General features: G+C 28.3%; 1 protein-coding gene across 2 annotated transcripts in view; it reads right to left on the minus strand.

Moving 5' to 3' along the window:
• Nucleotides 1–25,818, minus strand: part of LOC113377880 (dual specificity tyrosine-phosphorylation-regulated kinase 2) — a 174,573-nt gene that overhangs the window by 48,802 nt on the left and 99,953 nt on the right. For both annotated transcript variants that reach the window (XM_026618323.1, XM_026618322.1), the window contains exon 3: nt 12,309–12,472. In XM_026618323.1, the coding sequence (XP_026474108.1) occupies nt 12,309–12,472 (164 nt within the window). The remainder of the gene's footprint in view (nt 1–12,308; nt 12,473–25,818) is intronic.

The following is a 25,818-nucleotide window of genomic DNA, read 5'->3' on the forward strand; positions in this document are numbered from 1 at the left end:
GATATATAAAAAAACACCAACTACCCCTTACAATGGTTGACTCAGTACTAAAAACATGTGACACTTACAGAAATATTCTAAACAAATTTAAGTATCAAATTCGAGAACATAATAACACCATCCTGCTCTCCAATTCGATACTTAAAATTTGTTTAGAATATTTCTGTAAGTGTAATTTTAATATATATATTATATATAGATATATAGATATATAATATATAATTATTATATTATATTATATTAAAAATTATATAATATATAGAATATATATATATATATATATATATAATATAACATTAACCTTTAAAATGAACATTATGTATTAATAAACAAAGGATAAATATATAATGCTGAAGAAGATGCGATAATTTAATTGTTTATATATCAAACAAAGCCTCATTTACATAAATAACTCCGAAGATTCCAATTAACAAACTCTCATTAACATTAAAACTATTCTTGTAAGAATGATATTGTAACGTATCACAGATTGCAAGTATATAAAATTGCAATCGCAACTTGGATCTATATATGGAATAAATATTGTTTATAAATAGAACACGAAGCGCACATCATTTCTATGAATACAAATATATTTTTAGTATTACTTGAAAATCTATTTCCATGAACCCTCTCCCAATACATGGAATTGTCCCAAATACGTATTTTTAACTACATATCTATCGTTTGTGCATCTTGGTATTAGTCCAAAAAAATTCATAGACATTAGGAATCGTTTATTTTTTATGTCAATCGATATAAAATATCACGAATGTCATTACCTTAAACGGTACACAAAACAAGGCAGCAGCTAGATTGCTATCATTAATGAGTTCGTACTATTAACATGCCATGTGTACCTGATGTACTAAAGTGCAATGCTGATTTGATTCACGATATTTTTAATATATTTAGAGTAAAAATTGTAAAACTTAATGGCAAATATTTGTTTAAAAGTATGTAATCTACGAATCGTTTAAAATAAACCAGAACATACCAAGAAAAAATTTGAGTAAAACAACAACAAAGATCGTTACCGATAGTAGTAATTTTATTTAATATTCTAAAATTAACTAGATATTAAGCTGGAGAAATAAGATAAACAAATAAAAAAGTGCCGAGGAGAGTGCTAGAAGGAAAAACTTTCTAAGCGCGATCATGAAAAGAAAAAAAGACTGAATAGAATCCGGGGTTAAAAGGGACAGCCAGGGGTCACAAAGATCCACCATTTCATTTTTGATTTGAAAGGGGTTTAATGGAATAATAGTTATATCATTGAAAGATGTTTAATTGTTAGGTTGAACAACAACATTAAACATCATAATCTAGTGATGTATGTAGAGTAAAATGTACTAGCAAAAAACATGACATTTTTAGATTTTTATTTTTTTACTCAAATTGTTTCAATAATATAATTATCAAGTATTTTACCATTTTACAATCCTGATTAAATGCGACAACTATTTATAGAATTGCCAACACACTTTAATAATTTTTTTAAAGGAGGGCCTCTCAAAGTCGACCGATTTTGAAAATGTTAAATTCATAGTTCAACAATAATTCTTAATTCTTGATAACTGGGGAATTTTGTGGTATTTTTTACTCTGGTCCTAGAAATGTTACTCACGGGTACGATTCCAAAGTTTAAATAAACAAAGATAACAAAAGTTAATCACAAAACCCGAAAAAGGTCATAATTTCACAAAAGCTCTAGGTTGCACTTAAAAGCTCATAATTTCCATACAACGTGAGATAACTTTTTTCTCTACATTTTTTCAAGACAGTTAAGATCTAGGCACTCTGTATATATATATATATATATATATATATATATATATATATAATATTCAGACAAATATACTACAATTTTTTTTATAAAAATATTGCAGATCTAAAATAAGTGTAATCGTGCGTCTGCAATTAACCTTTGTTACGCTTATTTATGTTTTTTCACAACAACCTACCAGACTAGACACAAAGCTTGTTTTCGCAAAAAATTCAAATGATGAGAAAAACTGCAAAACAAACAAAATTAACATAAGACCCTTTTAGCTGTCAGCACCATTTATCATTCATTAAATCACAAGGTGATTTGGGATAATACGTTTAGAATAAAACAATTTTCAGCAGGTAGAACTAAAGAATAAAATCTATATCCATTATGTATGATTCGTTGTCTATAAATGTGACCTTGCCATTTCAAAATTATTTCGTTCAGTTAATTTCGAAGAAATAGTCCTTACATCGCAAAAAATAACTGAATCGCAAATGCAGATTACCATATTTCACACGGTTGAATTCTTCTGGGGAAATGTCTGCCAGAAAAATCTTTAAATATTTAAACTAAGGTTTATTACAATATGCAGAATTCTAATACTGAAAATATTCGATCAAAATTAATTATTATTATTATTTCAAAATGATTATTCGGAGTATAAATGGTTTTAATAAATGTTATTTAAAAATGCAATATAAATTTACCTATGAATAAACAAGAAGGTTTTAAAAAAACTACAGATTAAAGTTTACACAAAATTAAGTCCAAAACGTAACAAATCTTTTTCTTGAGCTTCAACAACGACACTGACTTCAAAAATTGGCTTTTTAGCCATATGACAACCAATTATCAATTGAAATTAAACTAATACGTAAAAATATTGAAAAAATGAAAACAGCAATATGTGAATCAGAATCGATCGCTTAAATAAAAAAAATCATATTTTACAGAAAAGTAAACTAATGGTGTGATTAAATTGCGCTGCATAATAAATAGAAAATCATATCCGATATTATTGGAACGTAAGAAAGTGTTATTTGAAATCTATGTCTGATGTGAGAAATCAATCAGCTTGAACATGAAAACGCAAGTGATGGCTTTTATAAAACCAAATAGACAAATAGAAATTATTGACTCATTCAATAACAACTTATGTCTTATTTAATCGTTTTCTCTGCAAATAAATTAAAACAAATCCAACTTTTGTACACGTGTAAAGCAGAGCTGAAGATTCTAATTTCCGTCATTACGTTTTTGCAGTACCTTCATAAACATGCAGCAATAAATATGATTTGTGAGTAGAATCCATTTGGCTTGGTTGATGTGTCGGACGTACATATGTGTAACGAGTTATTATTATAATTTACATAATGGAATTTAAAATGAAAATTATGCGTGCATATAATATTTGAAAAACAGGGTTGTAGACTTGAATAGGTTTCAAGAACAATAGAAAAGTTGTCTTTGCGGATGACAGAATTGCAACTCATTGAATCGAATCATTTTACTCATTTGTGATCAAAACAGTTTGTTAGCATTCTAAAATTTCACAACCATTAATTATTTCGAATTCTCTTTGAAAGAATATTTTAAACAAATTGTTCTTTGTGTTTAGGCAAAACATTAAGGGGGTAAGAATCTACTCTAGAAACAAGAATTTTAACAAATAAGCATAGAATATTATTTTACTATATTTTTCTACATTATTAATTAATTAGTTATTGTTTTCAGAACATAAAAAAAGCAAAAAAAAATTAATATTAGAATGCAAAAAAGTAAGGGGTCTCAAAAAATTGGTGCCTGACCATATCCATGATATTAGACCTCCAAATAATCCGAAGAAAAAAATATATTTAAAATAATGTCGCAATCATATGAACTACGAACAAGTTAAAATAATTCTTTCTTAAAAATAGGCACTGTCTGAAATGAATTTTTTTACAAGCTTTTAGATATTCGCGATTTTTTATCAAGAATAGGACAAATCGAAATTTGGAGATGAGCGTAGTTCGTGCTAAAGAGAAGTTAATAAAGAATGATCTGTACAAATTTCAAGTAAATCAGTCTAGTACAAGTGGAGTAATCGTGGGTATCGTATCTAAAGACAGTTTCGGGAAAAAATCCGTTAAAGTTTCGCAAAGGAACAGATGAGGACATTTCGTGCTCAAATAGCTGTACCTCCGAATATAATTTGAAAATTGAGAACTCTTATTGTATAATACATACATTCTAGAACTTTTTGTCAAACTTTGAGAATATAAAAAAAATCGATTTTTAAAAAACATAGGGTAGTATAATCATATTTCTATGAATATCTAATACCATCACGAAAATTCAGAAAAATATAGTAAATGCAAAAAAAACTTCATACGCTGAGAGTAACATAAGTATATTTGATTTCTATTCGATTTAAAAGGTATGCTCGAAAGAACATTTTTAATATAGTAAATGTAAACAATGCAACTTCTCAACAAAAAATATAATAGGACACAAAAAAAGATTATTGACATCTTGTCTCTGGAATAAAAACACTTGTCTTAAAATTGTATAGCATCTGTATTTATTCAAATTCAAAATTATAAATTCTTATTTATAGTCAAAAACAAGCCATAAAGATGAATAAATCATATTAAACATATTGAAAAATCTCATATATATAGTAAAAGTTCTGATTGCTGTTGTAACAACAATTAAAAAAAAAAGAACAATCTAAGCTTTGAGGCATTACATGATGTCTCATTAACTAGAAATACTTATGACAAGATGCAAATGTTAGATTGACTTTTCCATAAAAATAACATATAGAAACAGAACAAGTTATGTGTTGCTAGTATTAGAGTTAATTTATGATTGTTGAATGCATGTTACAAAACCCTAACAACTTGCCCGCTACTGTTCATAAAAGCGATGCCCGAGTGCAGTAATTTGTTCCACAAATAACATAGCTTTATATGTATCTGCAAACGTTTTATTGTTCATTTTATCGAGTCATGTTATGATCACTATGTGTCTTTAATAAATTTCTCTGATAATTTTCCTTCGAAATTCGAAAGTTGGAAACATTATAAAAACGAAATCAACAAGAACACTTTCATCTACTGCTGTTTTAATTAAACGGTTCTATGCGAATTTAGATTAAAGTTTAATTCGATAATAAAATCAATTGGACGAATTTTAAACTCAAGCTGATTTTAAACTGAAATTAAAGATTTCTGCATGTTGTAATAAAAAATTACGTTAGGTAAAATTTTATTTTATTTAAATTATTTCAATATTAAATTAAGGTCCAATAACAAATACAGGATCTAACTCTAATAATTTTGTTCTATAAAATAATGTAGATCGGAGCTTGAAAGTCCGCGGGTAAAAAGGCCCACCACCGAGATCTCAAAAACCAGTAAAGTTAGCAATTTTTTTAACTACAATATTTGAATGTAGATGCCAAAATATGTTTATGACCTTGACGCTCTCAGGATAAACGGCAATTTTTGAAAATCCATAACAAGAGTATTTTCTTTCGTTATTAGTTTTTGGTGTGAGTACTATTCATTAGTTTACGAGATCTTAATATTATTTTAAGTATACGTTATTTAAATGTTTCATAAGATGTATTATTAATTTTAAGTTAGATTTGACAGTTTTTTTATATAACCTATATAAAAGCTTACACATATGGTTGGGGTAAAAAGGACTGCCTGAACCTCTACTCTGGGAAAAGGTGTAAACAATAAAAAATCATAAATAAAAAACTAAATTTAGTTTAAAAAATCAGTTCCACAAGAAATAAATAAATTAATATTTATTCGAACTCTGCTGATGATTTTCTCTGACAAAATACCAGATCAACTTTACATACAGTGTTATCTTTACAAAATGTACCCATAAAATTTATATTTTGCATTAGTTGAATAATGTAGCTATTATTTCGTACAACCCCTTTAAAATTAAAACTAAGACATTGGACCTGTTTTTTCTTCGGCCGTTCCATTTTACTCCGCCTTAGGGTAAAAAGTATCAGGTGACAGTATAATTTGGTTTGGTTTGGTTTTCAATATAATTGCTCAAAATCAAAATGGATCTTTATGCCCTGCCTTACCCCACTATATTTACAATATTATTCTACGAAACCAGTGTTCTAAAAAGCAATAATATATATTTAATTAATCTTGTTTATTTTAGCTCATGCAACATAGCAATAGCAATTTTTCTGACTAAAGTAAAAATGTAAAAAATAGAAAACTCATATATTAACCAGTGGTTTCTAGAAAAATTAGTTTTGAAGAGTTTTTCGCTATTCGATTATTTTTTAATAATTCACTTCTGCAAGTAAGAAATAATGGAGAATTGAAAACTAATGCAAACAAAAACTTACAAAACTTACTAAAATCCAGGGAAGTGTATGATTAACTTTTTTAAATTCAATATTCAAATTAAGGATTTGCTTTTATATATAATCTGGTGAAATAAAAATGAAAACCGAACTATTTTTAATTCACATTCGCGTTGGGTTTTTTATAAAGTTTACTTTGAACGTTTTAAACATTCAAGATAATGTTACGCAACCACGATGAATGCAAGATCCTAAACTGAGTATATAAAATCTGGAATTTTAAATTGATGCGCTAGCGGTCCATTTGGAATTTATTTTATGTAACAAGGTGAGAATAAGAATAGAAATCCGCATAGATGCAATCTAAAAATAGTGAGATTGGTTCTATAAACCGAGTAGCCGGTAGAGAATCATTTAAACACTTCGCAGCTTTTACGCACGGGAGTATTTCAACAGAATAGTACTTCTTATAAATAAATATAAACAAGTTGAGTTGGATTTAGATAATAATGTTTACAATTCAAAATAGCAATATAATATGCATTTGGAATGATATTAATAAAAAATTTAAACTAGTGATGCATGGCTTCGTGCCTTAAAGCAAATTGCTGGAACTTCCATAATATTCGATAAATATTAAACGTTTTCAAATAGATTATTTATTATGAATTCTGTAACCTTTATTATCCGTATTTTATAGATAAAATATAAGAGCTCATAAATTGGACGACAACATTTAAATATGCTTATATGAAAAGTAAATAAACAAAACCAATTGACGTGGAGTTAGAATGAAGGATCTTATCTCATATTTCTAAGAATTATATATGAATGAAGTGAATTTTAAAGTTAAAATTATTAATTTTAAGTATATAAATGAGCTTTAAAATTCTATATTGAATTAAAATTAAAATCCGAATCATATCTGATATTAAGAAAATATTTTTTGGAAATTGAATTTTTTATTGATATCTTGATTTTTTTTATTGTATTTTTTGAATAAATTTGTTTTACCCAAAAACTCATCATTTCTTCACACTGTCAACATAAGCTATTTTTTTTTAAATAATTCAAATCAAATGCTTCGTTCATTCTCTCAAAGTGAACCTGTCTTTGCCAAAAACAAATCATCACTTCTCCCCATCATTACAAATTTAATGTTTTTTTAATCATTCAAATCGGATGGTCTGTACTTTCAAAAACTTAATTACTATTTTCTACACTCTTTGCTCCGTATCTCCGAAACAGCTCGGCCTGCCTTTGCCAAACACTTATCAGCACGTTTCGGAGTCAATACAATAAATCATTCAAATCAGTTGATTCGTGCGTCAGAAATTGTGAACGAAAAATTGTATCGAAACATACACACATACATACTACATACACATTGATAAAATTGGGAAAATTTTGTTCGTCAGGCAATGGCAATTTAAATTTTCCCAATATGAAATATCAACTACTAAACAATAGCTAAAATTCCTTTATTGATAAAACTATTGATTACATTGATTGAATTTATTATCGATATATGCACTGTTAAAATCAACGTTTTATTATTTATGACGTACTTTTTTATACGAAAAGCCAAAATAGCCAAAATAGTTTCTAATTCAATTCAAGAATGTCCAAAATGAAATTTTTTGAATTTTCTACCTATAGAACGAAGTCTGATATCAAACTGAATAATTATACTGCGTAAACTTTGAATGGCACATTTTGAGTTCGACTAACTATGAAAATTTTAAATTCGCATATTAACAAAAAAAAAATGAATTGGTGCAATTTTGTCAACATTTTTGACTGTGGTCCTAGAAATATCATTTAGGGTTATGATTCCAAAATTTAAATAAAAAAAATAAAAATCAATCAAATAACCGAGAAATGGTTAGAGTTTGATCAAAGCTCTAGGTTTTACTTAAAAGATTAAATCTCTAACTGCACGGACTATTTTTTTTTTTCTATTTTTTTTCATGGTGGTTGCAATCAAACCTATCCATTCCGTGTTGGCTTCACTATCATATATTTTTTTTAATATATTTTTTTAATTAAAATCACTATAAATCGAATAGGGTTTCCTATAACCTTAACTTGAAGTGAAACGTACAATTCAAGCATTTAAATCAATAGTATTGAAAATTTCACTTACTTCATTTTTCTATTTTTTAAAGTTGAGCTAACGAACTCAATAACTTGAAATTCGTATCTTGTTATATCAAGTTTTTTTTTTTTTAATTTCAATATAGTCTTAAGTTAAGGAAGCTTTGCAATAATATAAAGATCCTTGCAAGTATTTGCAAGATGCGTACGAGTAAAATCACACTAGTAAGCAAAATTACAATTACTTCAAAGCATCAAAAAGCCTGATAAGAAATAAATTTATTATACAATTATATGCATAAACACGTATTAAGACGTAGACATGATTCAGAACGAGAAAGTGAACGTACTGCGTGCATAAAATGCAGCAATTATTGATAGCGATATAAACAGTAAATAAATCTTTTGAGTATATTATGTTAATCGCCTCTAACAGTTTATTATTTACATATATTTAGCATATATGACTTTAGATTAAACGCGAACTAACAATTTATTCAAAATCAAAAAACAAAGCTCAAAGCTTTGCGAAATCAAGTCAATAACTAATGTATTAGTTGAGTTGTAATAAAATAATTAATTAATTTAGTGCCATCTTCGCGCATTAATAATTATATTTTAAAACCGTACTCTGAAAAAATCATTCATATTGAAACATTTTAATGTCATGGCACAATTTCTAACAACGAATATTAAACTACAATCCCAAAAATAAGTTTACAACGTTTGGATAAAAAATCTGTGTATCAAAATAGACAACTTGTTATAGAAACAAAAACACAATATTAGTTACAAAATTTAAATATATAAATAAGACACGATAAAATAGATCCATAGTTCAGAAAAATATAAGAAGTTTTAAAAATATAAAAAGTTTACTTGGTAACTCTGATAAAAAACAATTAATATTTATAAAATCCTTAAATAGGACTTACAATACATATATAATTTTTGATTTACAAAAATTAAAAGCCCTTTGAAGTTATTCCAATCAAGATCCGTCTCCCACGCCCGGATTTTAAATATATAAAGAACCTTATTAATAATATTTTTTTTTGCTATGAAGACAATAATTTAAGGTATAATTTTGAAAATGATGTTTTGAAAATTCAAAATCATAATTTAAATATAGATATTGTTTATACTTTTGCTAAAGTTTTTGCTATACTAATTTTCGAAAACCGTGTCCATAGTGTGAAACTTTTAATCTAAATCTTTAAATCTGGTACTAAGATGAACTAGTGGTGCATTGCATCGTGCCTTAAAGCAAATTGTTACCTTCCCGTACCAAAAATTAAATTTTGAAAAAACCTTTAAAAATTTGAAAATAATAGATTTTTAAAAATACTGAATAAAGAAGAAATATCAGAGCAAAGTGAATGTAACAAAAATTATGCTTATTAATAAAAGCTTTATAAAAGATCTCATGATGCGACGTGCATATGTCTAAGGATCATTTTTAACCGCCAAATTATTTTTTTTACTTTTTTCACTCGATATCTAAAACCGCTGGACCTACCTTCGCAAAAATACTTTATTTTGTCAATACAAATAAAATGTTTGTTGAATTATTCAAATCGGAGGGTCCGTTCTCTCAAAAACTGTATTAACATTTTTGGATCTTTTCGCCCCGTATCTTCAAAACGGTTAGACGTGCTTTTGCCAAAAACTAATCTGCACGTCTCCTCGTCAATAAGAATAGAATGTTTTTTTTAATCATTCAAAGATCATATTCGTGTTCCCAAAATCGTCGATGAAAATTTATATCGGCACACACACATACATCTATTTTTTCTAAGGTATTCCAAAATGTTTAGAAACCTCTATAAAACGTAAAGACATTCAAGAATTTTCATTTTCGTTATTTTGCGATTACTATAACTTATCCAACGGAAAGTTAATAATCATGAATATTTCGCAATGCTGTGAAATATACAGTGTAATTACAATATGCGGTTATTTTGAAAGCAATTTTTGATGTGATAATAAGCGCAAAATACTGATGGAGCTTAAATTAAATAATAATCATTTTGATTTCATGAGTAATAAAGCAAGTTAAAAGTGTTTGTAAGTTTAACAAAACATTCATTGCCAACAGTGGGCAATCGATAATTTCAATTTTTAAAAGTAAGCCACGCACAGTAGCAACGAGCACGACGAGTATGTACTTTGCAAAAAGATAAGTGCGTGATAATGTTGATAATGGTAATGCCCCGTAGCGGCTTCCGCTGTAATTATCGTAACCGGAATTCGAGCCCTACCCGCTTCATTATTTTTACAATATGTTATTTATTCATTGAAAAACTGGTCTTCATTTATTTCGCATGTCTTGTTTCGAGAAATGAATAAAAATCGACGACAAAACAATTTAGTTAATCAAAATAAATAAATTAATGACTCCAGCAACCGCATTCAGTAATTATACATCATAAAATATTTGTAGATGCAGCAAGATCGAGATTACTTGCGAAATAAGAGAGAAGATCAACAGGAAAAAAGATCTTGTAAAGTACTGGTGACCAATTCTTGGATAAAATAGAAGTGATACGGTGAAGCTATGTTACGGTTTATCTTCGTATGAGCTGGTAGTAACGAACTGTCAGAAAGCTATGTATTTGCTGTTGAAGCAAAAACCACAAACGTCAAATAACTTTATCATAAGCGCAACTTTCTAATGTCTTTCTATACGTAAAGTTAGGTTTTATATGTAAAACGCCTGATCGCTCAGCAAACATAAAATTTTTTTGACAGTTCTACCAAATCATACGAAGATAGACCCGTAATATAGCATTATTATAACATTTCTATTCTACTCTAAAATTGACCCCATTTGAAATCCAACGTGAAACAAAAATTATTTATCAAATCATTATGCTAAGATAGCAATTAAAAGCAATACTTTTAAGAGATTAAATTTTATAGAAATATTTAATTCAGCAAGCCATTAAAACATTTAAATTTTTCCATAGATATCAATGATTTTATAAAGCTAGATTGCCGTTTCGAGAAAAAAATGTCTTCGATATATTGAAATAGCTTTCTCCAATATCATAATTATAGTAACCTCTCCTCTAATTGTAAGACAAAAATGACAAAAGCTCGTTTTTTAAGGGGGTTTTCTAGTGCAGAAATTCAAAAAAATTGAATTTTTTTCATTTCATATTTTCAAAGTTTAACTATCTAAGAATATGGGTACGAGAAGGTTTTTGAAAATTTGAATTATTTTCGGAGAGATAGGCATTTTACTGACTCGGTCTCCAAACTGGCTTGGCAGGCATTAGACCAATTTAAGACAGTTTATCGTCAGATGAATTATAAATTCGATGTATAGGTTCAGAAACTCAGAACTGTAATGAATCTCTAAACTCGTTGATTTGGATTTTTGCGCCGAAACATATTCATTCACGCAAAACTTCAAATGCGTTTTTCTCAGAACAGACTTTTTCAGTAATGTTGACACGATTTCTAATTGACCGATTCTCTTGAAATGTTCAGAGAGTCTTGTTTATAGACCTATCTATACCCCGAACTAGGATTATCCCCAAATTCCAATTGTTACTATTTATAAAAAAATGGAGAAACTCAAAAAACAGTAAAAAAACACTTTTTTTCAAACAGTCGCCAATTTGCAAAAAAAAAAAAAAAATATTCATCCCTAGTTCGGGCGATTGCGACATCATTGTAGATTAATAATCTTTTTATTTCTTTTACTTTGGATGGCCAGGAGGGCTGAAATCATGTCAAGACTGAGGTGCCAATTTTTTGAGACCCCCCACTTCATCAGCAGCCAGTTTCTTCAATTTTCAACTTTTTTTTAAATTTTTGTTTTGTTTGATATTTAGATGATATAATACTGTTTAACATGACTGTTAATCGTATATTGAAAAACGACAAAGTAAATATTGGAATTCCATAAGCAGAGTAAGTTTTCTTATTAATTAAGTAAGGTAATGTAAGGTACGCTTCACCCAATTATTATCAAGTAAAGTAAGTGCTTCGTGTAAAACAGGTAAACAATAATTACAATTAAGTAACACATATAAGAAAATGATCATTATGTTCAAAACCAACATATTGATTTCTAACTGCCATTTGATATATTACCTTATTGTAGCTTCCATTATCGTCATCGTACCCAGAATTAAGTGGAGCCCCTGGTTTTGCCGGAACTTTACATGCTTCCAAACCGAGATACCACACATCTGGATATTTGTCAATTTCGGCTCGTTCGTACTCTGACAATCGAGACCCGTAAGCTTTAAGTGCCTCTGTAACAAAAAATTGAATAAGTTCAATGTGGCGAAGATCGACTTCATAAAAACAATTCGAAACTATTTAACTTAATGCTAGTTTACGCTTCACCCGATTACAATGAAAACAAACTAAATCAGAGCTGTTATTTATAAGGTAGCGAATTATTTGTAATATCAGGGTGTTTTAGGGATTTATCTCAGGAATAAACTTCCTTCTAATACGTAGTATAAACTGGGTATGGTTGTGCAACTTTTTTTTTACCAGCAATAATTTTGTTAATATACCGGATAGCTGGGAGAAAAGTAAATTAAATGGTATCTAGAACATTTGTCTACGCGGAAATACTGAAATACAGTCCTTCAATACGATGGACTAGTCAGAACAAGAAGTCATACAAGAAAAGAGCAAATGTCACAACCATTCACACCTCCAGAACGATTGCAAATATTTACAGTCACCACAGTTAATATTTTTTAAGATATTTACAGCAATTTGGATTTCAGAGATTTTATTAATTCCAGACTAGCCAGTAAATACCCTATAAACAAGTGTTGGTTGTATGAGATTATGAAGTACTGAAATGTATGTGCAATACTGTAGAAATAAATGGCAAAAATTGCAAAAACATGCGAAAAATACGAGCGCACGCGTTAGGAAGCGCCAACACAAAATTCGGATATTAAATTTTCAATATAGTTTTTATTTTCAATATATAATTTCCTTGCAACTTTTACTAATCTTTCCACAATATTTTTAAAATTCATAAACATTTCACTTTATAACAACAAATGGGAAAGTAAAGATGAATACATACAACTCGGCCCTCACGATATCGATTAGGAGTAGTTTAAGGTGCAATTTTGGATATCTTAAATAATAAAGAATTAAAATAATTTATTCCAACATGAAATACTAGTGTTATGTTATGGTTATGGTTATGTTATACTGTTTAAAAGACTTCAATTTCCAATATAGTATGGGAATTGAGACTCATCATTTTATTTAAAGCAGTTCTACATTTAACATCGCTCATCTATTATTATAAATGCATATACATTTTGGCGTGAAGAATTTAAAAAACAATAATTAATATTTTTAGATAAACGGTAAATATTAGTATATTATATTAAAAAATTGTAGACATGGGTACAGGACAACGTCTGTCGGGTCATCTAGTTTAATATATAACCGAACTATATCCAAGTGCATTTCGAATTCATATGAATAACAAAGCTCAAATTATTTTCATTTATCAAAACAAAGATCGCTTACACTTGTCTCAAGTGATATGAATACACTTCAAAGATCATACAAAAGAAAATTAATTCATTGTAATCGCTTTAGAACGTGTTTTGTTTAATAATAAAGCACAAACTGGAAATGTGTATAGAAGCGTTTGGTAAAATTCGGACGGTGACTCTACTGTGCGTAGTATGGGAAGTGTCTAGACTTCAGACCTAAGGGAGTAAAATCCATTGTGAATATGCGCCAGAATGTACCATCAACCCCTGAGAGTCGATGGAGATAAAAAGTTTCAAGCAATATATCCGCAAGCCGAAGTTCATCGAAATTGATAAAATCTTATTACCCTATAAATTATGGCAAAGACGACTTGCAATTATAAAACAATATAACTTTGGTAATTCAAGAATAATTAAAAAACTAGGTAATTAGTTAAAAAAAGGCTACGTATTAGCAAATGAAAAAATAAATTCACTTTTTAAAGATGAAACTAGTTGGTATTGGTATTTTGCCTTAAAGCAAGTTACATGAACTTCCCGATATGTGTAAATAATCGACTTAATCAATAAAAAATAAATTAATTTATGAGTGATTAAAAGTATTCCGAGTGGATTTATTACACATAATTGAAATCAAACAAACACGTTAACTCGGAGTATTTTCTTAAAGCAAATGTTCAAAAATCAATAATTTTTATAATCGAACCAGTTTCCGTAGGACTTCAATGGTTTAGTATGTTCATTGAGACCAAGTACTCTATCGTTATACCAAGTAAATCGTACACTAATAGATGGAAAATTCGACAAAATATTCCCAAATCAGAAGCTATTTTATTTACTAAAAGAAGAAAATCACCTGTTCCTCAATCCTACATACACATAAACGGCAATAATATCTTATGGAGAGACAAAGTTAAATATCTGGGCTTAGTAATGGATAGAAAACTCAATTTCAACGACCATATCAAATGCAAAGTTAATCATGCTAATAGATTATTATATTTATTGTACCCCCTACTAAAATTTAGCAACAATATTGATCAGAAGAATAAGAGAAGACTTTATCTAGCAATGGTAAGATCAACTTTAACCTATGGAGCCCCTGCGTGGTGTATGACCAGTAAACAAAACATAAATAAATTACAAATTATACAAAATAAAGCTTTGAGAATGATACGCGGAATAAAGAGAAACCCTATCACTTATCATTATGTATCCAATCACTATCTACACAACCGACTGAATATACCATTTATATACGAAATTATAAAAAAGCAAGCAAGGAAATTTTTTGAAAAATGCAAACATAGTAATAACCAACTATCACGGATATTGGATCTATAACTCAAGATATGTTTTGGTACAACAATTACAACCTACCGACAGTCATTCTTAATAAATAACACTATAAAGACACATCCAAAAATCAACAGTGTAATATGGTTTTTTGTGATTTTTTCCATTATCTATTTAATTTATTTAATTTATACAATCAATAATGTTTCAAATGATATATATCAATGAATTGTATTAGTATCAGATGATAGGTATACAAAATCTTATATACTCATTTTTTTCTTATATGTAATATAATATGGAACAAATAAATCTTTTCAAACAAAAAAAAACAAACAAACAAACCAAGTAAATCGTTTAATTTTAATTTTAGCTAACGTGAAAAAAAAGACTCATTTTCTCAAAATTTCATGTTTTTATAAAATTGAACTACTTGTTGTAAGGTCGTAATATTTTAGTAAGTTCTATAAGACCATGTTATATATCGCTAAAAAAAAGTTCCATAAAAATCGGCTTAAATTTTTTTCAACAGTTAATTATAAGAAAACGGCTCGGTAAATTTTCACCTAAAACTAATCAGTATCATTCCCAACCAATATCTTTCGAACAGTTTTTGATTTTTTAAAATCGATTCGGTAGTATGAGCTTAAATGTGGACGAACAGTTTAACACTTTTTTTCAAATTATAAAGAAACGGCTTGGCAGATCGTCGCACAAAACTAACAAACGATAGTCCTCATCGAGATACATGAAATAGCTTTTAAATTTTTGAAATCGGTCCAGCCGTTTTCGAGAAAACGTCGATTTACGACAAAAAATCTGTTTACATGCACACACACACATACTTTTTCCAAATTTGTCCTCATTCGATTCAGAATGGCTTGAAACGTCAAGAAAACATAAAATTAGCGAATCGGATTTTTTTATGAAAACAAACTTCTCCTTCGGGAAGTTAATAATGATTAATAAAGAAAAATATATTCATAGTGAAAAAAAATTAGTTCCTCGTTAATTCCTTTTACAAGTGAATTAATCGCACAATTTTGCTGTTAAAACAAACTGCTTGCTAAATAAAACAAATGCAAAAGTAATATTTATGTTAAATATTATTGACCTTAACTATCCTGAAAAAATGTAAAAACACAATTATCTCGCGTTGTTTGGTAATTATAAGCTTGCAAGTGCTACCTAGAGCTTTTGTGAAATCATGATCATTTTTCGGTTATTGTGGTTGATTTTTATTAATTTTGTTCACTAAACTTTGTACCGTAACCTTACATAACATTTGTCGAATTACAGTAAAAAATAATAACACAATTGCCCCAAGTTTTTAAAAATTCAGTTTTTTTAAGCATAGAGTTTTTTACTCAAAATTTTTCAAGAATAAAATTATCTATTAAGTATTTTACCATTTAGCAATTAAATGCGCCAACTTTTGATGAAACTTGCTGACACACATTAGTACATATTTTTTCAAGAGAGCACCTCTCAAAGACGTCCGATTTTAAAAAATTTAAATTCATAGTTCAACAAAAAGTCTGAATTCATGAAAACTAGGGGCAATTGTATTATTTTTTATTATGGTTCTAGAAATGCTATTCACATTTAAGGTTCCAAAGTTTAAATCAACAAAATTAATAAAAGTTAACCACCATAACTCAAAAATTGATCATGATTTCACCAAAGCACTTGCACTTAAAGGCTCATACTTTCTCAACAAAGGACTATTTTTCAATTTTTTTTTCAGGAGAGTAAAGGTCAATATTATCATCATGTTTCTACTTAACGTCAATGTCTGAGACACCCTGTATTTATAATATAAATTTACCTTATCTATGTGTCATGAAAACATACATATAACTGACAGATCAACAAGATTCCACCGCTTGTATAAAAAACTATATTAGTATACGATCAAGAACAATTTCTGGAAAGTGTATGAGAGTTATATCGCCTCGTTTTGAGAATTTATTGCCAATATCATATTCCTCGCAAAATATTCATGTATACGCGCCTGTTTACCCTAATTTCGTTTGTTATGATAGACTATCATGCGGATATTTTATGTCCTAATATTTCGTGTGCTTCCGGAAACTGTTATAGTCCGACAAGATTATAGGAATTCTATATTTTTTGAAAATAAACTATTATGGATATAAAACAGTTTCATGCAAAACATATAAGTCGAGTTTCCAAAGTAAAACAGAAATAAAATGCATTTTGTTGTATAAAATAGGAATTCAATGCCACGATCATCTTACATGCAATTTAAAAATAGATCTAAATTTAAACTAGTGGTGCATGGCATCGTACCTTGAAGCAAATTGCTGGATCTTCCTGTACCGTACTGTAAAATTGCAAAAAGCTTAGAAAGGCAAAATACGTTTTCTTTGAGTATTTTGATTTTTTCGAACACTTATGAAAATTTTGAAAACATTTGAAAAATGTAAACATTTATGAAATAATTGAAAAAATATTGACTGATTTGAAAATATTGAACTTTTTCAACTTTTCTTCCTCGAAAATTGTTTTTTTTTTCAAAACTTAGATTTTTTGTTGAAATTTGTGAACATTTAGAAATATCTTGTAAATTTTTGATACCCATTCAAGAAGGTTGATCCATACTTTCGAAAATGTCGAGGACATTTATTTGAAATATTTAAGGTAACTTTAAACATTGTAAATATTGATACGGAACCCATTGAAACAAAAACAAAATTAGTACTAATAATTAAAATCTCTATGAAATATCTAGAATGGCACACATACTTATAACAATTTTGATCATAAAGACTTATTGTATGATTTGTATGGTGATTATATTATGTGCGTCACTTCATTCAATTTTTGATTCCGTAATAAAGCTTTGACGTTCAAAAAAAATCAAAGCAGTGTTCAACATTTTATTTAACAAATGCAAAAATTGCAATATAGAAAGTGCAACAGTTTTGCATTTGTTTTTATACAAAATATGTTAAATTCTGAAAAACTAGAAAAACACTTAAAAAAATGTAAATGAAGAAATAATAATAATGAATGTAAATGATCGTTTTTGGTGAGAAAGCACTTTGCATTGTAATTCTGACCTTGTAACAAAAATTTTTAATTGACAACATCTATTATAATTAATTACCTCAATGAGTAACTATTCTTGTACGTGGTATTGACAACTAAATAAGATAACATACAATCATGAAGAACATCATTTCATACCAGGCGTAAAAAAGTAATCCATCTATTTGGCTATTAATTGAATTATTTGGAAAATTGGTTCATAATTCTGATTTTATTAATCGATTCACATACTTAGCTACAACTTGTCAATTATTTATTTTATTGCTGAACGAGTTTAAACACTCATTATTATTTGCTGTTTAATAAACTTTCAAATGCCCGTGAAATGAAGAAACTTAAGTAACAATTTGTATTGATCACAAGCAAGTCATACATAAGCATTTATATTACATAAATAAATACCTTATTCAAATAACGAAAGTGATTCATATAAATATAGAACAAGATTTATTAATAGCAAAGTTCAAAAATACACTTGATCCAAATTTAAGTGTGCCACCTTAATTTAACGCATGTCGATGCGCGTTTGCTGCGATTTAGATGCATTCGTTCTAATGATCATTAATTTTAATAATATCTTTAAAAGTGAAGAATCTGAATATGATAAAAAACTACAATAATAAAAATAGGTACTTCAAACTGTGTAGAGAAAGGCAGGTGGTTTTTGATTCAGTATAATATTTTACCAAAACAAAAAATTTAGCTATTTAAGTAGCAATATTTCACTTCAACTTGAAAAAATATAGAAATAAAATGAAAACTAGTGGCGTGTATGGCATCGTGCCTTAAGGCAAATTGCTGGAACTTCCCGTACCGTAAAGAAATGTTCGAGGAATACTGAATGTTTTCAAATAGTTTATTATAAATATTGTAACAATGTATAATATTTATAAAAATTAACTGAATTGCAAAGTTGAAATTATTTGTTTAAAGTATAGTTTTTGAAAAAAACAATAAAGTTGAAACAAAAATTTTTTTTTCCAAAATCAATTATTTTGTTAAGACAAGCAGAAAGTTCTTTGAATCATTTAAATCGGACGCTTTGTTCTCTCAAAAACTGCCATTTTTTGCACATTTAGTTATGTATCTCCGAAACCGCTAGACCTGCCTTTGCCAAAAACTACTAATCACTTCTCCCAATCATTACTAATTGAATGTTTTTTAGATTATTCAAATCGGATGCTCCGTTCACTCAAAAACTTTTCTATTTCATGCATTCTTTGCTCCGGATCTCCGTAACGGCTGGACCTGCCTTTGATAAAAACTAATCAGCTCATCTCCCTATCAATAGAAATCAAATGTTTTTTGAACCATTCAAATCGGTTGATCCGTGCGCCCGAAAACGTGACTGGAAATTTGTATCCATACATACATACACACACATCCATTTTTTCTGAGGTATGCCAAAATGTTCAGAAACCTTCAAAACGTCGAGAATTGTAAAAATTTTCAATTTCGATTTTCGGCCCATTACAATAACTTACCCTACGGGAAGTTAATAATTAAAATAATATAAAATTATCTTATAGTCGGAAATTAAATTGTATGTCATATTGGCTACATACGCAATCATATACATGTATACCTATATATTAATATATGTTTCATTTCGTAATAATTAATTTAATAAATAACTAGTGGGGTGGGTGGCATCGTGCCTTAAGGCAAATTGCTGGAACTTCCCGTACCGTAACGAAACGTTCGAGGAATATTGAATGTTTTCAAATAGATTATTATAAATATTGTATTATTGTCTAATATTTATAATAATTATATAAACTGAATTGCAGAGTTGAAATTATTTGTTTAAAGTATATTAGAACTATAGTCAGAATTAAAAATAAAATCTGAATTATTTTCGATATACAAAAAATTAAAAAAAAAAAAAAAAAAAAAAAAAAAAATGGTACAAAATTTTTTTTTTCCAAAATTAATTATTTTGTTAAGACAAGCAGAAAGTTCTTTGAATCAATTGAATCGGACGCTTAGTTCTCTCAAAAACTGCCATTTTTTGTACATTTAGCTCTGTATCTCCGAAATGGCTGGGCCTGCCTTTGCGAAAAACTAATAACCCTTTCTCCCAATCATTACTAATGGAATGTTTCTTAGATCATTCAAATCGGATGCTCCGTTCTCTCAAAAACTCGATTTCTATTTTCTGCACTCTTTGCTCCTTATCTCCGTAACTGCTGGACCTGTCTTTGCCAAAAACTAATCAGCTCTTCTCCTTATTAATAGGAATCGAATGTTTTTTAAACCATTCAAATCGGTTGATCCGTACGCCCGAAAACGTGGACGAAAATTTGTATCCATACATACATACACACACACACACACACACACACACACACACACACACATCCATTTTTTCTGAGGTATGCCAAAACGTTCAGAAACCTTCAAAACGTCGAGAAATGTAAAAATTTTCAATTCCGATTTTCGGCCCATTACAATAACTTACCCTACGGGAAGTTAAAAAACAATTAGTTGTTTGTAGATATTTAATTTTGGCGTTTCGGAACTAGATACGGTCCACCATCAGATTCTGTCAAAAACATTTGTTTATGAAATAACAATATTGATGATGATTACAGTATTAAAATATTTATAAAGGAATGTATTGTGTACCTTCTCAAAAACGATATAATATTAAAAATTAAGAAGCATTAATTTTTTACCTACAATATCAATCAATAAATCCATATCACTAATTTTTTATAACAAGAATTATTGCAGAATACTGAAAATAATTGACTTTACTTCATTTGGTGAGTGAGTTTGTAATGAAATGTCGGACAGATATAAATATATATATATATATATATATATATATATATATATATTACCATATCGAATATCAATATATTAAAATAGTAAATCAATATCAATTCATACCGCAATCGATTCTAGTCCAAGGTTGCAATGAATGTGATAATATTGCAACTTGCAACCGTATCAAATAAAAGCAATTGTTGACGGAAGTAAAAAAATATGCTGAGAATGACAATGACAAAGAAAACGATTGGAATTATTATGACTCATATGAAAATTAACAGTTAATGAGGTGATTATCATATACTATAATAATTTTCAGAGAAAAAGATAATTTGTTATTATTTTATAAATTAAATATACGATTGTTGCGTTATAACAAATGCTTAATAATAATGTTATCACATATTGACAGGTCAACCATTTGAGTTGTCATCTATATAATGCACCGTTGTTTAAGAAGTCAGCACAACAGCTTATAGAATTCATTCAGATCTGATTGCTGATAATATATATATATATATATATATAATATATATATATATATATATTAGGGTGGTCCTTAAAATGGTCGTTTTCGAATTTTCTTGCTCTCAGGGGCTCAAATGGTTTCAAATAGATAAAAAACAATTCTCTGAAAGTTTTAGCTCCTAATATTAACGATTAGATAGAAGCGCAATTCAATCAAAGTTTGTATGGAAAGAGCATGGAAAAAAATTTGAAAATTAAAAAAAATGTTTTAGGTGTAACTTAGCGACAAATGAATGAGTTTTATTCATTCATTTGTTCGCTAAATTACATCTAAAAAACATTTTTAAAATTTTTATATAAATATATATATATATATATATATATATATATTTATATAACAAGCATATATATCAGACTAAAAAAGTACAAGTTAAATTGAATGAATTCAATTGATTGAAAACCGATGTCACTACTGCTTGACATCAGATGTCGGTTATCAAAAACGACACTACTGATCGAAGTCCCATATCTCTAACCACAAATCCACGAACAAGCCCGGCAACTAACAATGAGTGCATATTTTGAGTAAGGCAATGTATAACTATGCAATGACAGAATAATGTACTAAATGCATTCTATAAATATAATTATTAACTTAGCATTTCTAATATGATTGAACATTTTTGTAGTAAAATATTATTCTAAAATTGTTTATTTAAATATTTAATCATTTTTCCTTTCTTTAAAATTAAAAAAATGAAACAAGATAGTACTTCAAAACTTATATTATCGAAGATAAAATTAAAAATCGGATGAGGTATGCAAAAAATGCATTCGCCAATATTTTCATTTTCGAATTACTATTTGTAATATACGATCAGATATGAGCGGAACAATTAAGCGTTTTACAAAATTACACGTTAAAATATAATTTACTTTAGGACATAAAATAAAACCGGATAGAATTAACACAACAATGTTCCTAGCAAGTGACGAGAGCAATAACCTTTAAAAAACAAAACACTAAAAACTTAATGACCTTTAAAAAGCAGACATTTTTATGTAGCTTATATTAAACATAAAGTATTACATATACATTGTAAAAAACTATGTAATAATATGATGCATTATGATTTAATTCATTTTGCTGTGTTTTAAAAATGGAACGTATGGAATTAATTTTTAAGTATGGCTTTAAAAATTAATAAATAATTCAAATTATGGAATTTTAAATGAACTCGGAAGTAGATAAGATAAGAAACTTAGAATATTCTTTCAAAGCATTAGTGTACTGCGCAAATAGTTGTCAGCATAAAAGCAGCTAACTATAAGTTATCAAAGCTATTTCAACTTGCAGCAACATAGCAGGATGGTGTGCCATTGAATTAATAATAAATATGAGCTCGTATAACAAGTCCATGGAGGACGTGTTCAAGGAAAATGTGCACTATCTCTTCCATGGTCATATTATCAATATTGCAAAAGCACAATGCACAACGAGTGGCAAAAAGCATGAAAATATATTGAAACAAAAACTGCAGGCATACGAAAATGAATCAAATACGGATTGAACTAGTGGTACATGGCATCGTGCCTCAAGGTAATTTGCTGGAACTTCTCGTTTCGTAATTTAAAATAAAGCTTTAAAATTCCATGAAAAATTTGATTTTTATTCTTTTAGAGCAATCGCGTAAGCGCCGCTTCTAACGAAAATATTATAAATTATGGTATACGACACCCGTAAAAATGTAAACAAAATTTGTACTCAATAAATTCTCTATAAAATATCTGCTAAATTAATCCCTAAAATCATTTTTACTACAAAATTCCTTTTTTAACTTCTTTATCGGATCTGCAAAATCTGCTTTTCAAAGATTTTAATAATGTTTGCATTTTGTTAATACGAGTCAAATGTTTTTTGAATAATCCAAATCGGATACTCTGTTCTCTCAGAAATTGAATCGACATTTTTGCACTTTTTGCCTCGTATCTTCGAAATGGCTGAACCTGCCTTTGCCAGAAACTAATTAGTAGGTTACCCACCAATTTCTTGCAAACATTTTATTTACCATTTAAAAATTAATTAAAGACAAACTGTTTACTTTGAATGTTGTGACTGGTTTAAAGCTAATTTTTGTTAATATTTGGGTGTTGCTTTCACTTAAAAAAAAAACAAGTAAATAAACTTAACAAAATGTAATAAATATTTAATCTGTATACAATTTATGGTGGTAGACGTATCCATTCCTTGTGAATGTATCACATATTTTTAAATGTTTCGTATACACAAACAAATGTTCATTATTAAATTATCAAGTATTAAATGCGCCAACTTTTGATGGTATTACACACTTTAATGCATTTGTTATAGAAGAGTCTCTCAATGTCAAACAATTTTAGAAATTATTAATTTATAATTCAACAAAAATTCTTAAAAACTTGAGCCAATTGTGTCATTATTTTTGCCAGTGACCCTAGAAATGTTATTCACGGTTATAATTCTAAAGTTCAAAAAATGAACGAAATTCAATAACCACAATGCATATTTACTAAAGCTTCATGTTTCACTTAGAAGTTCATTTTCAAACTGCTTAGATAATTTTGATCTAATTTTTTTCATGACAGTTATGATTAATACTATCACCCCATTTCAGCTTGACTTTAAGTTCTGGGACAAAAGACATGATTTAATATAAGAGTTTGGTGAGAAACTGTGCGAAAATTTATTCAGTGAGTTATAATATAGCCCCCTTCTTAATATATTTCACAATATATCATCTGCCATAAAACAATATTAAAACTAATTCAAGAATATCGTTAAAATTCAAGCGCGAGAGTGCATATGCAGTTCAGAAGTGCACTTACTAATCTCAAGAGTTCTAACGAGGTACTTGCGTGCAACATTTATTACTTTATAAGCTTTGATAGATGAAATACATTTCATGTAGAAATGCAATATTTTGTAATTTGGACATGCTTTAGAAAGAAATATACACAGAACAATTGTACAATTGTGTACAAATAAAAGTCTATGGAGTACTTCATTGTCGAAATATTTTGCTAAAAATAACCAGAGAGTTGCATGCAAAATTCGAACAGAATATCAACATTTTTGATATTTTTCTTTTAATGTTTTTCAAAATTCACAGTTCAAAAAAACTGAAATCATAAGAAGAGGATTTTACTGACTGTAGCCAAAGTATCAGTACACATTTTAATAATTAATAAGAGATTTGAATAAAGGTAAAACCAATGAACAGTATGATTTTCTTATTTTTTATATTAAATAATATCAAATAAGCAGACAATAACTATGAACTTATGTAATTAAAATTAATAGTTTTAAACCAATTACAATTATTATATTAAAAATAGTATATCTATATTATTTTTAAATGTATTAATTTTAATAAATTATATTAAGGATATAGTTGAAAACAAGTTTTTTTAAAAACTGAGATTTTTGGTATTGAGCATTAAGATTAGTTTCAGTGCGACTTGCACCTCAAATGTCTTTATATGATTCATAACAAACAATTAACTAGCTGTAAGTGGAATTCTGTCTTAAGGCAATTAAGGCATCGTGCCTTAAGGCAAATTGCTGGAACTTCCCGTACCGCAATTCAAAATTCGAGTAATTAAAAATAATCAATAATAATCAATAAAAGTTGATCAATGATTTGAAATTTTTAATAAAATTTCGAACAATATTAAATCATTCTATCTTAAATCATTTATTTTTAAATATTTTGGAAATTCTGAACTTTTTTTTAATGCAATCGTACTGCTTTAACTGCATAGACACAAAATGTCAAAGCGCGTAAGCGCCGCGTCGCCGTCGAAAGCGTAAGCATTGGTACGGAACCCATAGGAATGCAAACAAAATTTATACTTATTATTAAAATCTTTATAAAATATCTGATAATTTGATATGCATATGTCTAATAATCATTTTTGACCGCCAAATAGCATTTTTTTTACTTTTTTCATTAGATCTCCGAAACCGCTAGACCTGCCTCCATGAAAATTTGATCAATTCTTCATCTTGTCAATACAAGTAAAATGTTTTTTGAATTATTAAAATCAGACGCTCCGTTCTCTTAAAAAGTGAGTTACCGTTTTTGGCACTTTTTGCCCCGTATCTTCGGAACGGCTAGACCTGCCTTCACCAAAAACTAATCAGCATGTCTCCTTATTAATATGACTCGAATGTTTTTTGAATTATTTAAATCGGTTGATCGGTGTTCCCGAAGTCGTCGACGAAAACTTGTATCCTCATACACACACACGCACACACACACATACACACACACACACATCCATCCATTTTTTCTAAGGTATGCCAAAATGTTCAGAAACCTTTGAAACGTAAAGATATTTAAAAATTTTCATTTTCGATTTTTTTGCGATTACTATAACTTGCCCTACGGGAAGTTAAATATGTACATTTAATAGGCAATTATACTTTCAAGTTAAAAAATTTAGTAACATTTAGAAGTATGTTG

This window comes from Ctenocephalides felis, unplaced genomic scaffold (assembly GCF_003426905.1).
Source record: "Ctenocephalides felis isolate EL2017-DRISC unplaced genomic scaffold, ASM342690v1 CF-g0.4_SCAFFOLD_01886, whole genome shotgun sequence".
In the NCBI taxonomy this organism is placed as follows: Eukaryota; Metazoa; Arthropoda; class Insecta; order Siphonaptera; family Pulicidae; genus Ctenocephalides; species Ctenocephalides felis.